The 13,508-nt window shown below is 44.8% G+C and overlaps 1 protein-coding gene across 1 annotated transcript in view; it reads right to left on the bottom strand.

Annotated features, from left to right (window-relative positions):
* The window catches only part of ACTR3B (actin related protein 3B), a 70,073-nt gene extending 57,341 nt beyond the window's left edge, over positions 1-12,732 (bottom strand). Inside the window, exon 1 of the mRNA XM_043464223.1 lies at positions 12,583-12,732. Coding sequence (XP_043320158.1) covers positions 12,583-12,626 — 44 coding nt within the window. The 5' untranslated portion in view covers positions 12,627-12,732. The remainder of the gene's footprint in view (positions 1-12,582) is intronic.
* Positions 12,733-13,508: the final 776 nt, after the last annotated feature.

The raw sequence follows: 13,508 nt of genomic DNA, 5'->3' as shown, positions 1-13,508 counted from the left end.
AAGAGACAAGAATCAGCAAACTTCCTACCAGTAGCCAGTAAGAATATACACTGCATGGAAAGATGCCATTCAGAACAACAACAACACAGAACAACATTACCCCTGAGAATAAGACATATGATGGAAAGAACACTCCATATACAAGGAGACAGAGACACACCTCACTCATACAGGAAGAGTCAACAGTTTAAAAAGAAGCATCACGTATTATCACTAAACTCACCTATAAATTTAATGCGAAACCATTCAAAATCTGGGCCAATACTGAAGAAGGTGGTAGTAAATTTTACACTGAAAATTACATTTAATTTTACAATTAAAAAGTTGAGGCCTCATCATAAGGAGAAGTTTCATATTATTTATCAATACTGTAAATGCATACACCATTTTATACAAATAGTTTAAATGCATACACCCCACTGTCCAAATAGCACATTTCTAGGAATTTACCCCACTGAAGCACTTTTACATGTATAAAAAGAAATGCACAAAAAACGTTCTCTACAGCAGTGTAATAGGAAAACAACAACAAAAAATGGAAATACTCAGATGCCATCAATTGAGGATAAATTAAATAAATATATTGCCATCATTCAATAAAATACTACACAATCATCAAAAATGAAGCAGACATGTTACTGGTCATATATACATATACTTTGAAAATAGTTGACCCAAAAAACGAATCAGTCAACAATGAAATCGAAGGGGAAATTAAAAACTACTTTGAGACAAATGACAAGGAAAACACAATCACACAATCTATGGGATGCAGCAAAAGCAGTTCTTAGGGGGAAGGTTCACAGTGAAAACAGCTGCAAGACAGTACGTATATTCACACTGCAGGGAGTTAAACGGGGCCCGGGGTGCTGGGTTCTAAGCGCAGCACTAGCTCTGGGGCTTCAGGAAGTTAAGGAATCCCTCCAGCTTCAGCGTCGTCACTAGCACACGGTAATAACAACCCCTCTGTCGTCGTTGTTTAGTTGCCCAGTCACGTCTGATCTTCGTGACCCCATACGCTGTAGCCCACCAGGCTCTCTGTCCATGGGATTTCCCAGGCAGGAATACTGGAGTGGGTAGCCATTCCCTTCTCCAGGGACCACCCTGACTCGGGGATTGAACCAGCATCTCCTGCATTGCAGGCAGATTCTTCACCACTGAGGCACCAGGGAAGTTCAATGTCAATCCCTATCTCAGTGCTAAATATAACTGACCATTTCTAGAAAATATCTCCTAATCCAAAAGGTGAAAGGATCTCATAGTCAATAACTTCATTCAACTGCTGAATATTATTTGCTGTATAGTCACCAACTGTATTTCCTCCATGAACTGCCCATAGATAATTTTCCTACTGGACTTTTGGTGTCATCAATTTGTGTGAACTTCTACAGACCGAGGCTCGCTGGTGGCCCAGATGGTGACGTGTCTGCCTGCAACGTGGAAGACCTGGGTTCGACCTCTGCGTGGAAAGATCCCCTGGAGAAAGGGAAAGGCAACCCACTCCAGTACTCTTGCCTGGAGAATGCCATGGACAGAGGAGCCTGGCGGGTTACAGGCCAAGGGGTCGCAAAGAGTCGGACACGACCGAGCGACTTCACTTCACTTTACACACCGAGGGTGTAACGTTTGCTCACATATTTACTAACTTTTCTGAATTTGCGGTTTACCTGCAATTATACATTTTCTGAAAGATAATCGTTTCAACAATTTAGATGGTCAAATCTACCAATTATTTTCCTGAACAATTTCCTTTGCAGTTTCTACTCTGAAAGTCTCTCCCTACACTCATTTCCCTTCCAGTTCTGTGTACATCGATATACCCATACATGAAGAGCTATATCAGTCAGATTTTCCCAAGCATGTGTACATGAAGAATTAAGATTGACAACCTTCACATTAAAAGGTTTTTTTTAATGTTTATCTGAAAACCATCTTCCCAAAGGACAGCCAGCGTGGTGCAGCCAAGCGCCCTTCTCAACACACATAAACCCTGCTTACAGAGAGCAGTCTTCTCAAACACAGGGCCACCTTCCGAGCATCCCGGACCTGGAGCCTCTTCTCATTGGGAAATCAGGACAGATCGGAGATACAGAAGCAGAATCAAGGGCTGCACGAGGCAGGGCCAAGAGTGACAACTCTGCTGCTAACCAGTATGTCCCCACACTTCAGACTTTCAGACACTCGCACCAGGTACCTTGGGAAGTCTCGCTCCCATTCCGACACCCCACCCGTTTTGCCTTCCACTCTATTCTCGTGTATCCTCCGATGTCTCTGTCTGCAAACACAACACATCCTTATTCGCCGCAAACATTCTAAAAGGCCCTTGTGCAAAGCTTCTTCCACTCCCCGTATTAAAGGCCCCTCTCTGCACAGAACTGCCTGCAGTGAGGAGGGCTGATCTGACTGCTGTCAGCTCGACGCACTTACCTACATTCCTCCTACAGCCGGGTGTCTAGAGCAGAAGGTCACAGTGTCAGCTCAACCAATTTATGTTTGAAAGCGGAAATGTCACATCTTAAAACAGCGTTTTTAACACTGTATCCAGGATGGAGGTTCTTTTGTGTGAGACCCCTTATGAGGTCCAGCCTCAAACCCCAAATTCAACCAGAATAGCTCTATCCACTCCTAAGATGTTCTGTTTAAATTTTTTAAAAAGTGACTAACCTGCCTCAGAGCATGATTTTGATAAAACTAAAATTGTTCCCAGGTCTTAATGATAATGTTCTAAATAATACACACTCCACACACTGTATACTGCAGAAATTAATATATAATCATAATCAAGTCCTTCAAACATTCCTTGGGTTGTCATATAGAAAATGGTAGTTTCTGTTTACAAGACCCAGTTAAATACGTAAGTTCAAATTGATTATTTTATCTAAACCCAATAGTCTTTTTCTTTTTCTCTATTTGGTCTGTAAATTTTACATTACCCAATGTATATGTCCAATTCTACATGCTAAGTCACTTCAGTCATGTCTGACTCTGTGTGACCCCATGGACTGTAGCCCACCAGGCCCCTCTGTCCATGGGATTCTCCAGGCAAGGATACTGGAATGGGCTGCTGTGCCCTCCTCCGGGGATCCTCCTGACCCAGGGATGAACCCACATCTCTTAGGTCTCCCGCATCGGCAGGCGGGTTCTTTACCACTAGCACCGCCTTTGCTCCATGTCTGGTAAATATATGATCGGACATGTGGCCTCTTTATGGGTTTGGGGCATTATCAAGTGAATTCTGACTTCCACGGTAAAACGGTAGACTAAACACGTGATCCAATTCACTCTGTCCCGAAGCCCCACTAAAACCAAAACAAAATGATTCTTTCTAAGATGCAGAAACCACAACAAAAGAGAGAAAAGAAGAGGCGGCAACTGCAGGAATCTGGGCCTGGAAGGCTGAGGATCAGCGCTAACTGCCCTGGGGACACCGGAAACTGGTGGTGGGCAAAGCTGAGACCCGGCCCCACACACCCGGGACCCTGAAGAAAGGCCCTGTAACAGGCAGCCACACAAGCCAGAGGATCCAGGACTGAAGGGCCCAAAACACAGGCCAAGATGAGCGTGCCCCCACTCTGCACCGGGGCGGCTGCTCTCCCCGACCCCCGCGTCCCCGCAAGCTGACTCTGGGAGTGCAGAGCGAGGCTTGGAGCGTGAAGCAAGGTCACCGGCCTGGGCGAGTCCAGGAACCACTCTGAGAATTACGACTGAACACGGACAGCCCGGACAGCTGAGACGGGCTCGCCCACGGCCTCCCCGCTCCCAACCCGGCTCTCAGAGCACAGACCCGGCCTCCAAGCAGAGGGTCAGAAGTGCACTCTCAGCGGAAAGTGACCAGCCCAAGAGGAAAGACCCGGAGACCGTTAAGACAGAAGCTATTCCAACAACAATCCACCTGTGGTGGTGGTGGCTTAGTCGCCAAGTCGTGTCTAACTCTTGCGACCCCATGGACTGTAGCCCACCAGGCTCCTCTGTCGATGGGCTTCTCCAGGCAAGAAGACTGGAGTGGGTTGCCATTTCCCTTCTCCAGGGCATCTTCCCGAACAAGGAATCGAACCCGGGTCTCCTGCATTAGCAAGGCAGATGATTTACCGACTGAGCTATGAGGGAAGCCACCTGTATCACCCGCCAAACCTACAGACCTGATCTATTCCACAAGGCAGGACTTCCCTGGTGGTGCAGTGGGTAAGAACCGGCCTGCCAATGCAGGGGACACGGGTTCGACACCTGGCCGGGGAAGATTCCACAAGCTGTGGAGCAACTGAAACCTGTGCCATAACTACCGGGCTCACAGACTCAGTGCCGAGAGCCTGTGCTCTGCAACAGGAGAAGCCACTGCAAGGAGAAGCCCTCGCACCGCGGCGAGAGAGTAGCCCCACAGCAACGAAGACCCAGCGCAACCAAAATTAAATAAGTGAAATTCTTAATTAATTAAAAAATAAGGCAGCAGCAACTTTCATAGAACAAGAAGAAATAAACAAGAAACACACTAAAGACAGGAACACCTAACACATCATTCTCAGTTACAGACGGAGTAAGTGGACCCTGAAGCTGGGAAAGATTGAAGGCAGGAGGAGAAGGGGACGACAGAGGATGAGATGGTTGGATGGCACCCCTGATGCAATGGACATGAGTTTGAGCAAGCTCCAGGAGTTGGTGATGGACAGGGAGGCCTGGCCTGCTGCAGTCCATGGGGTCGCAAAGAGTCAGACACGGCTGAGCGACTGAACTGAAGTGGACAAAAATAAGCAGAAGACCTCAATAACAGCATTAATTAGATAGCTCATACAGATATACTCAGAACACATCCACAGGGAATATACCTCTTCAGAAATACACAGAGAACATTCACAAACTGCCCATATCTCAGACTCAGTGAAGTCTAAAGAAGAGAATATAAACAGCACTCTGACCATAATGTAATTAAACTAGAATTAAAAACAAAATTTGAAAAGGCCCTTCTACTTGAAAATTTTCAAACATACCTGTATAGAAATACTGAGTTAAGAGGGAAACTCAAAAGAAAAACACAGAAATTTCTTGAAAATGATAATGATAAACTATACCCAAATCCCAGTAAGGGATACATACAGTTAAAGACTAAGAGCTGGGGACTCTCCTGGCGATCCAGTGTTAAGAGTTTGCCTTCCAATGCAGGGGATGCAGGCTCCATGCCTGGTCAGGAAGCTAAGATCCTACAAACCTCCCAGCCAAAACACCAAAAGGAGAAACAGACACAATACTGTAACAAATTCAACACTTTAAAAATGGTTCACATCCAAAAGAAATCTTTAAAAAAAGACATAACAGCCAAATTTTCACAGCATCAAATTCCTTTTCAATACAAAGGGAAAATTAAAATGAATTTAATATCCAACCCAAAAAACAAACAAAAAAAAGGAAAGCAGAGGGGATAAAAGTAGAAATAAATGAGTCAAAAAAACAGAAAAATAATAGAATAAGTGAACCCCAAAGCTTATTCTTTAAAAAAAAAAAAAATCCCACAAGTTAGGTAAGTCCTAAAGAAAAAAGGATGAAGACAAGATAGATAAATTTGAGTGACAAAGGGAAAACATAACCTTAAAAACAGAGATTTTTAAAAATCATGGCTACTATATATATAAATTTGAAAAAGTTAGATAAAACAGAATTGTTTTCAGACAAATACAACCAAAATTGATTGGACTTGAGATGGGGCATTTAACCAGCCTCAGAAGAAATACAAAGAGGAGCAGTGAAATCCTACCAAGACCTTAAAACTCAGATAATACCAAAATTACTTAAACCACCCAAGAGCACAGAAAAAGAAAGAAAACTTCTTCCTTTGTTTCACAAAGACAGTGTAACACTGATCCCACACTCTGACAAAGAACGCACCAGAAAACTAAACTATAACTCATACTAAGTCCCGATGCGAAAACCTAAATGAAGTAGTAACAGAATCTACCTACACATCAAAAAATAAGGCATCATGATCAAGTGGGGATTATTACGGAATGCAGGAATGCTTCGACATCAGGAAATCCACTATGTGAACTAAGAAAGAAAACCACACGTTCCATTTATGACAAAGAAATCATGTAACATGCAACATGCATTCATGTTTTAACATTCCAAAACACAGCAGTTGACAGATACTTCTTACCATATTTGGATAGCTTTCTTAACATGTATTTGTATAGGTGTATATACGGTGGCTCAGACGGTAAAGCGTCTGCCTACAATGCAGGAGACCCCAGTTCGATCCCTGAGTCGGGAGGATCCCCTGGAGAAGGAAATGGCAACCCACTTCAGTATTCTTGCCTGGAGAATCCCATGGATGGAGGAGCCTGGTGGGCTACAATCCACGGGGTCGCAAAGAGGGACACGACTGAGCGACTTCACTTTATATATATAGACACAAACAGCAGCCCAAAAGCCTGCATCTTACTTATTTTAGAAACACCAGAAACTATTCCACTAAAATAAGAACAAAAGGATAATGCCCACTAACTCCACTCCTAGTTAACACTATGTGGAGGCGATGGCCACTGCAGCGTGTCAGAAAAAAAACAAAAGTAAGCAGAGCTCCTAAAAATGGAAAGGGAAAACCATCTCTATTTGCCCGTGACAGAATTCTCTATCTGAAAAACCCTAAAGATGGGGGAAAAAATTCATTCAAACAACAAAAATCATTTAGTAATTTAGTAAAGAAGCAGATTATAAAATTAACACAAAATAAATGCCTTTAATATAGTGAAGAAAAAAAGAAAATAGAATGGAAGAGAAAATGTCATTTACAGTAGCCAAAAAGAAAACCACATAACTAGGTGATTAACAAGAAAGCTACCTGAGGTAAACACAATATTCCTACAAGACGCAAAACAGACTTGAACTGATGGAAAGAATACACCGTATTCTCTGGTGGGAAGACAGCATCATAAATACAATAGTCCTCATTAACATACGAATTTAATGCAATCCAAATCAAAATATCATCAGCAGCTTTCCCCCCGGAACTAAAAGAAGAAACTGCATGTAAAGAGCATTTGGAGACATAATAAGGAAGAATAGACTGGAAGACACTTGTTACAAAATGAGGTGGAGAACCTTCCCTGGTGCTCCCAAGGCAGGGGGCCTGGGTTCCATTCCTGTGCAGGGAGCATCCCACATGCTCCAATCGACCCCAAGCGAAGCAACTAGGACCCAGCATGGCCACATAAATAAATAAAGTTTAAAAAAAAAAGATGAGGTGGGTACATGTATATGTACGGTTGAGTCCCTTCCCTGTTCTCCTGAATCTGTCGCAACACTGTTAATTGGCTAGACCTCAACACAAAATACAAAGTTCAAAAAAAAAAAAGACTAAAAAGTCCAAACAATATTATCTGACAATAATAATTCTTTCCAGTGAACACAGTGATTTATTTTTCTGGATGATTTACTATCAAATAAAGTAAGAGTCATTTATACTCTTAAAAATGAGGTGGCTGGGACACCAACCTCATCTGATATGAAGTCGTAAAGCCTCAGGAGTTAAACTCAGTGATGTTGCCATATAAGCAGACAGGTTCAGGCACCCAAAATGAATCCAGAAATAAACAACTGCATAGACAAATGCAGTACGCAATAAAAGCAGTATTTTCAAGCAGTGTTTTGTTATGCTTTTTGTTTTTCATAAATGAGGCTGAGATAAATGGGACATCCAGAAGGAAAGAAGACAGAATTGGCTCCAACTAGGCCATCCTCATACCCCATCCCAGGATAAATTTCAAGTGGAACAGAGATTTACATAAAATCTGGGAATGGGGAGGGGGAACACCCATCTTAACTATGATTCAAAATCCAACAACAATAAGGAAAAGATAAATAAACCTACTGCTTTAAAAAAAAAGTCTTTGCATGGCAAAAGACAAATGATACATAGATAGGGAAAATGTGTTTGCAGCTTGTATCACAAAGGGCTGATGCCTCCATGTGCAGGAAAGAGGCCTTGGATTGCTCTCCCTGCCAAGGTAAAGTGAAGGTTTGCTTGTAAGTTTGGCCTCTGGCTGGCATCTGGGAACTTAAGATTTCAGGAGGGCTCCCACCATGCCCCAAATACAGTGTATGCTGAACACCTGCTTTCCTTCTGGGGCTGGAATTCCGGTTTGTGCCAGGCAGAAGGTGCCACGACCAGCCCAAGAGAAACTCTGGGCACTGACTGTCTATGGAGCTTCCCCAGTGAACACGGTTCACATGCCTGTCACACTGGATGTCAGTGACTCCACTGAGAAAAGACTCGGGATGCCCACGGCTGACTCCCCCATGCTCCGCCCCACACGCCTTTCCTCTTGGCTGTTTTCACCTTTTCATTGCCATCCTGGGATTGTCCCCAGCAAATCTGTGACCCTGGGGGTGGCCTGTGGGACCCTCAACACACCCTAAATCCACAAGGAGCTTCCAAAAAATAAAGCAGCAAAAGGCCGAAGGGCCGCAGAAAAACGGGCTAGAGAAATGAAGACAGAAAACGGAAATGCAGATGCCACTTCATCACGTGGAAAGACGCTCATCTTCCCACATAATAAGAAATTCAAATTAAAACGATACCATTTCCCACCTTCCAGATTGGTGAAAAGAAAAAAACTTCTTTAACTCGGCAATTACAGAGATGAGTCTGTAAGACGTAAGCACTGTCACAGGTCGCTGGGGAAGACACACACGCCGGGGAGGGATCTGACACGATCCAGCAAAAGTACCTTATGACTCAGAAGTCCCACTTCTAGAAACCTGTCTCAGAGATGCTCCAGCAAAAAAAAAAAAGAAAAGAAAATGCAAAAAAAGACGAATGCCCAGCACTGACTACACTGCAGTCTTTTGATAAAATGCTCAAAAATGGATGGGGACATGTCTCAAGACGACCAGAACAGCCTGAATGGGGCTTCCACTACTGGACAGCTGAAGCATGAAAACAAGGAAAGGCAGTAAGAAATCATAAACCAGTGAATGTAGTAACAATCACACAAGTAACTCTTTGAAAAGCGTAACCCATACAGATGATAAGTAAAAGGGAGCTACTGGAAAGTGCACCCTTTTTGTAAAATGTTAACTAATAAATAAACACACACACACACATTTTGCAACCATCGCTGTAATCATCAATTAGAACAAGAATACCACCAATGGACACTAAAACTAATGGGTGAAAAGTGTTAAGGCAGAACAGGGTATTTACACAATCTCGTAACCTCTCTCCACAAAAGACATGAATTACAAAGGGGAAAACAGTAACCACACAGTGAGAAATCTAGTGGACAGCACTATATCCAATGATCCAAGTGAACTTCATCGACTGTCTTAAGCCTCCTGATAAGAGGAGTAAGTTCTAGGGAGATGGTGGACAGCACAGAGATGATATTAGTAGCACTGTATTTTTATACACTTGAAAGTTGCCAAGACAAGTGGATCTTACATGTTCTCCCCACAAGAATAGGGTAATTACAATGACAGGATGGAGGGGTCAGTAATGCAATATGATATTCATTCTGCAATATACAAACCCACCAAACCAGCACATTGTAACCTTAAACTTATGCAACATAATATGTCAGTTACTTCTCAATAAAGTTGGTGGTGGGGAGGGGGCGGGGGGAGCTTCTGATTTGATGCACGAAGAAGCTCTGACATAACTTCTCTGGTACCCCTGACAAAAACACACACCCAGTGACTACTGTAAGGAAACACCAGACAAATGTAAATTGAGGAGCATTATCCGTAACAACTGGCTGCCAAAAATACCAACGTCCTGAAAGACAGAAAAAGGCTAAGGAGCTGGTCCAGGGAAACGAGACTAAAAAGACATGATGACAAGCAAACACGGTGTATGGTGCTGGATGAGGGCGGAGGGGTGAGCGTCCAGAGACATACAGGGACCATTCACGGGATCCAGACCGCAGAGCAGATAACACTACGGCATAAACGTTACATTTTCTGGTTCTGATCACTGGTCTGTGATTATATGTTCTCATAAAGGATACACTGAAGTACCCTGGTGTAAACAGCAGGATGGCTGCAACTCACAAACAGTTCAGAAAGATAATAACGTGTAAAGTATACAGAGAATAATAAAGCACATGTTAGTAGTTGGAAAGCTGGATGGAGACTATATAGCATTTTTTTTTTGGGTACTCTTTTTGCAGCTTTTCAGAAGATTTGAAATTTCTCAAAATAAGTTTAAAGAACACAAAAATCTTCAAAAATACAAGTTCAGTTAGGAAAAGTCAGGCTAGTACTAGTCTCTGAACACTCTGGAGCCCAGTAACTCACTTAAGTGGATGAAGCTTCGTCTCTGGAGCAGGCAGAGCTGTGGTCCATGTCATCCCAGCCCCCACAACACCTGAGATCACCAAGCTGGTCTCAGGGTTTATTAGATGAGGCCAGGCTCCCAGGATGAAATTTATTTGCTATTTTTAAAAAGTACCATGTAGTGTACTGTCTTCTCAATCATAAATGCCCACTATGTATAATTCAGTGTGAATTTTTCTTTTAAAATGTAGTACTAGAAAAAGCTTTTTCACCTGAGAAACAGGTATTTCTATTCTTCCCTGATGACAGGCATTACATAACCGACGATGACTCTCTCGTCATCTTGTCATACAGGAAGGCCAAGCTTGAGGCCAAACCAGCTGCACTACTGGCCTACAGTTTAAGGTGATTTTCCAGGCCCGTTCTTTTCTCTGGTCCTAGTTATTTTTATCTGCATTTTATCCCTTTTGATCCTATTTTGAGGCAAAGGTCAATCCAAAATCACTAGGCTCTGCAGGACACATAAGCAGCAGTAATATGCTTAAATAAACTTGGGCTCTTCCAGGCTGCTTCTCCTGGCCACACACCGGACACTGCAAATTCATGACTGACCATCCCTGTTTCCACAACAGACTATGTCCACGTGAAACCCCCTGGGAGGATTCCCGGCCACTATTCCTAAGTCCTGACACAAAGCCTACAACAGCCTCAAGACGATAACATAACTTGGGCCCATAAAATAAAGATATCCTGAAGTTACACCGCCACGTGAGATACCACCTACCTCAAACGGTCATGACTGAGCACCACACTTCTGATATTTATAGCAAGAATGATGAGTAAGGCTCCCAGCTTACTAACATTAAAGTTATGACAAAGCCTGTGGGCACATTTTATGGTTTCTACCAAGAAATGCTTTTATTTCAACAGTTTTATGAGACCAAAACCACAAAAACCTCACGTGCAAATGTGGGGATGAAAGATTCTTTGACCAGCTGCCTTCTCTCCTGATACAACCAGACCTCAGGTGGGTGTGGGGTGAACACTAGATGGTGGGAGAAGGGGACGAATAAGGAAGCCAGTACCTGCGGGGGGGGGGGGCGGGTGTTCCTATCAACACTGTTTTTGGCTCGGTTTTGGGTAGCAAAACAACTACTGAAATAAAGAGCCCCAAAACTTCTGGTACAATGTGTATCTCTGAAAGGAAAATTAATACATGCAAAGAGGCAGTTTTTTTCCAGCTTGTAACCACTCCTTTTTCTGCAGCAAAAGGAAAGAACAATCCGTAGGAGATGGACTGTAGCAAATTAAGGGAGACACCCCCACAAGGTTGTCAAGGCAACTAAACCAAGTGCATTTCTCTACAGAGAAGAATCAAGACTAAGGTGAACGTGGGGTGGAATATTCTGTGGCAAAAAATGACTAAAATCTCATCTTGAAAAAATCTTTTTAAGAGGCTAAACTTACTTCCAGGCTATTTTATTAAGCACTTCACCTACAGTGCAAGCAGGCAAGCTTGAATTTCTAAACCAAAAGCTAAATGGATTCAGCGAGCACCTTCCTAAAAATGAGCCGAGCCTGGGCCGCTAGAAAGGACCGGGAGATTTCCGAAGGGTCTCTTTCCGAAGTGGCATATTTCCGAAGTGGCATATCTCAACATCAAAAGAAGCATTCACGGCCCACAAGTAACGGGGTTGGGGGGTAGAGATAAAAACTATACTACCACCAACAGCCTTTCCCACATTTTAGATTTTTCTGTTTTTCAAAATGGAGTCTTTTTTAACATTCTTAACTGCAAAGGCAACTCTAGGCAAACTAAAGCAAGACCTTAGCCTGACTGAGCCATTCAATACTGCAAGAGGACAGAGTGGGCTGAAAAAAAAAAAAAAAAAAAAATTTAAAGATGTCAACTTGGGAGACGGGTGTAAAAACCTCCCACAAGTAAGTGATAAAGAAACCCTATCAGCGAGGAGAAATGGCCTGCGGTTGGGGACCCAGGACGAGGGCCACTTTTTAATTAGAAGGCAGGGGCGCCGAGAGCCAGGCGGAAGGCGAAGGAACGGCAGCGGGGTGCGCAGCCGGCACCCCAGGAGGCGGAGGGGTCCCGAGGAGGCCCGGCCGAAAGCAGGGAGGAGGCCGGGAGGCCACGTCTCCCCTCGGCTCCCTCCCCAGCAAGGTGAGCGAGTCAGGGGGCCCCTGGACAGGTGAGGGCCGCGACCCGAGCCCGGGCCCGGAGCGCCCCAGGTGAGACCGGGGGGCCGGGCCGCGGGGCAGGCAGGCGCCCGGCGCGCCGGGGCCGGAGCGGGCGCCCGCGGCTCTTACCCGGTGCCGCAGTCCACCACGCAGGGAGGCAGGGAGCCCGCCATGCTCGGCCCACGCGGCCGGCCCGGGAGGCTCCCCCGATCGCCGGCCCGCTCGCCGCCCCGCGCCGCCGCCGGGCTCCCGGGAGCCTCCGCAGCGCCGCCGCCGGGAGCCCGGATGCTCTCAGCCGGCCCACGTGACGCCCCGCCCACCCACCGCCGCCTGACCAATCACGGCGCGGACACGCCCTGTCCCCGCCCCTCCCGCCCGCCATCTTTAGTGCTGGCAGCGGGGCCTCGTTGTCCGTAAGTCCCACCTTGCTGCGGGAGAGGTTGTGAGCTCTTCTGACTTACGGTGGACTTGACCCCGAAGCCTGACTCTTCATCTTTTTAAGTGTCCGCTCAAATGTCACCTTCTCAGGAAAGTTGTCCCTGCTCATCTGCTAGGTGGCCCCTCCCCCCCTGCACCTTACTCACTATCTCAACAATCTATTGCTTTGCTTCACAACATTTGGAGCAAATTTATACCGTGTATATATATTTATTTGTACTCCTATAGCGGGCTATAGGCTCCGCTAGATACGACTCCTGAACGTCTTACCATTGATGACAAGGATGCGCAGCACAGTATTTGGTGCATTCATGGGAAACACCCAAATGTTTTCTGAATAAAGAAAAAAATACTTGACGTTAGAATTTTTACACCTGTCAGAACACTGCATGCTTTCCTCTATAGAAGAAAAACCCGTGCAACAAATGCACGGACAGCTTTAAGGGGTGATTGACCTTCGATCAGGTTAACACTACACCAGGATCATTATGGAACATGTCCTCAAGTGTCAAAGATGGAGTGATGTCCAAAAGATCTTCCTGGAACCCGGACCAAAGTAGGCACCACTGACCAACTTCTGAAGGTAGCCAAGGTCCCACTTGCTTCCTCCCCTCCCT

The sequence above is a fragment of the Cervus canadensis genome, chromosome 3, assembly GCF_019320065.1.
Source record: "Cervus canadensis isolate Bull #8, Minnesota chromosome 3, ASM1932006v1, whole genome shotgun sequence".
NCBI lineage: Eukaryota > Metazoa > Chordata > Mammalia > Artiodactyla > Cervidae > Cervus > Cervus canadensis.
The sequence above is the reverse complement of the archived record's forward strand: the minus strand, read 5'-3'. Positions and strand labels throughout refer to the sequence as shown.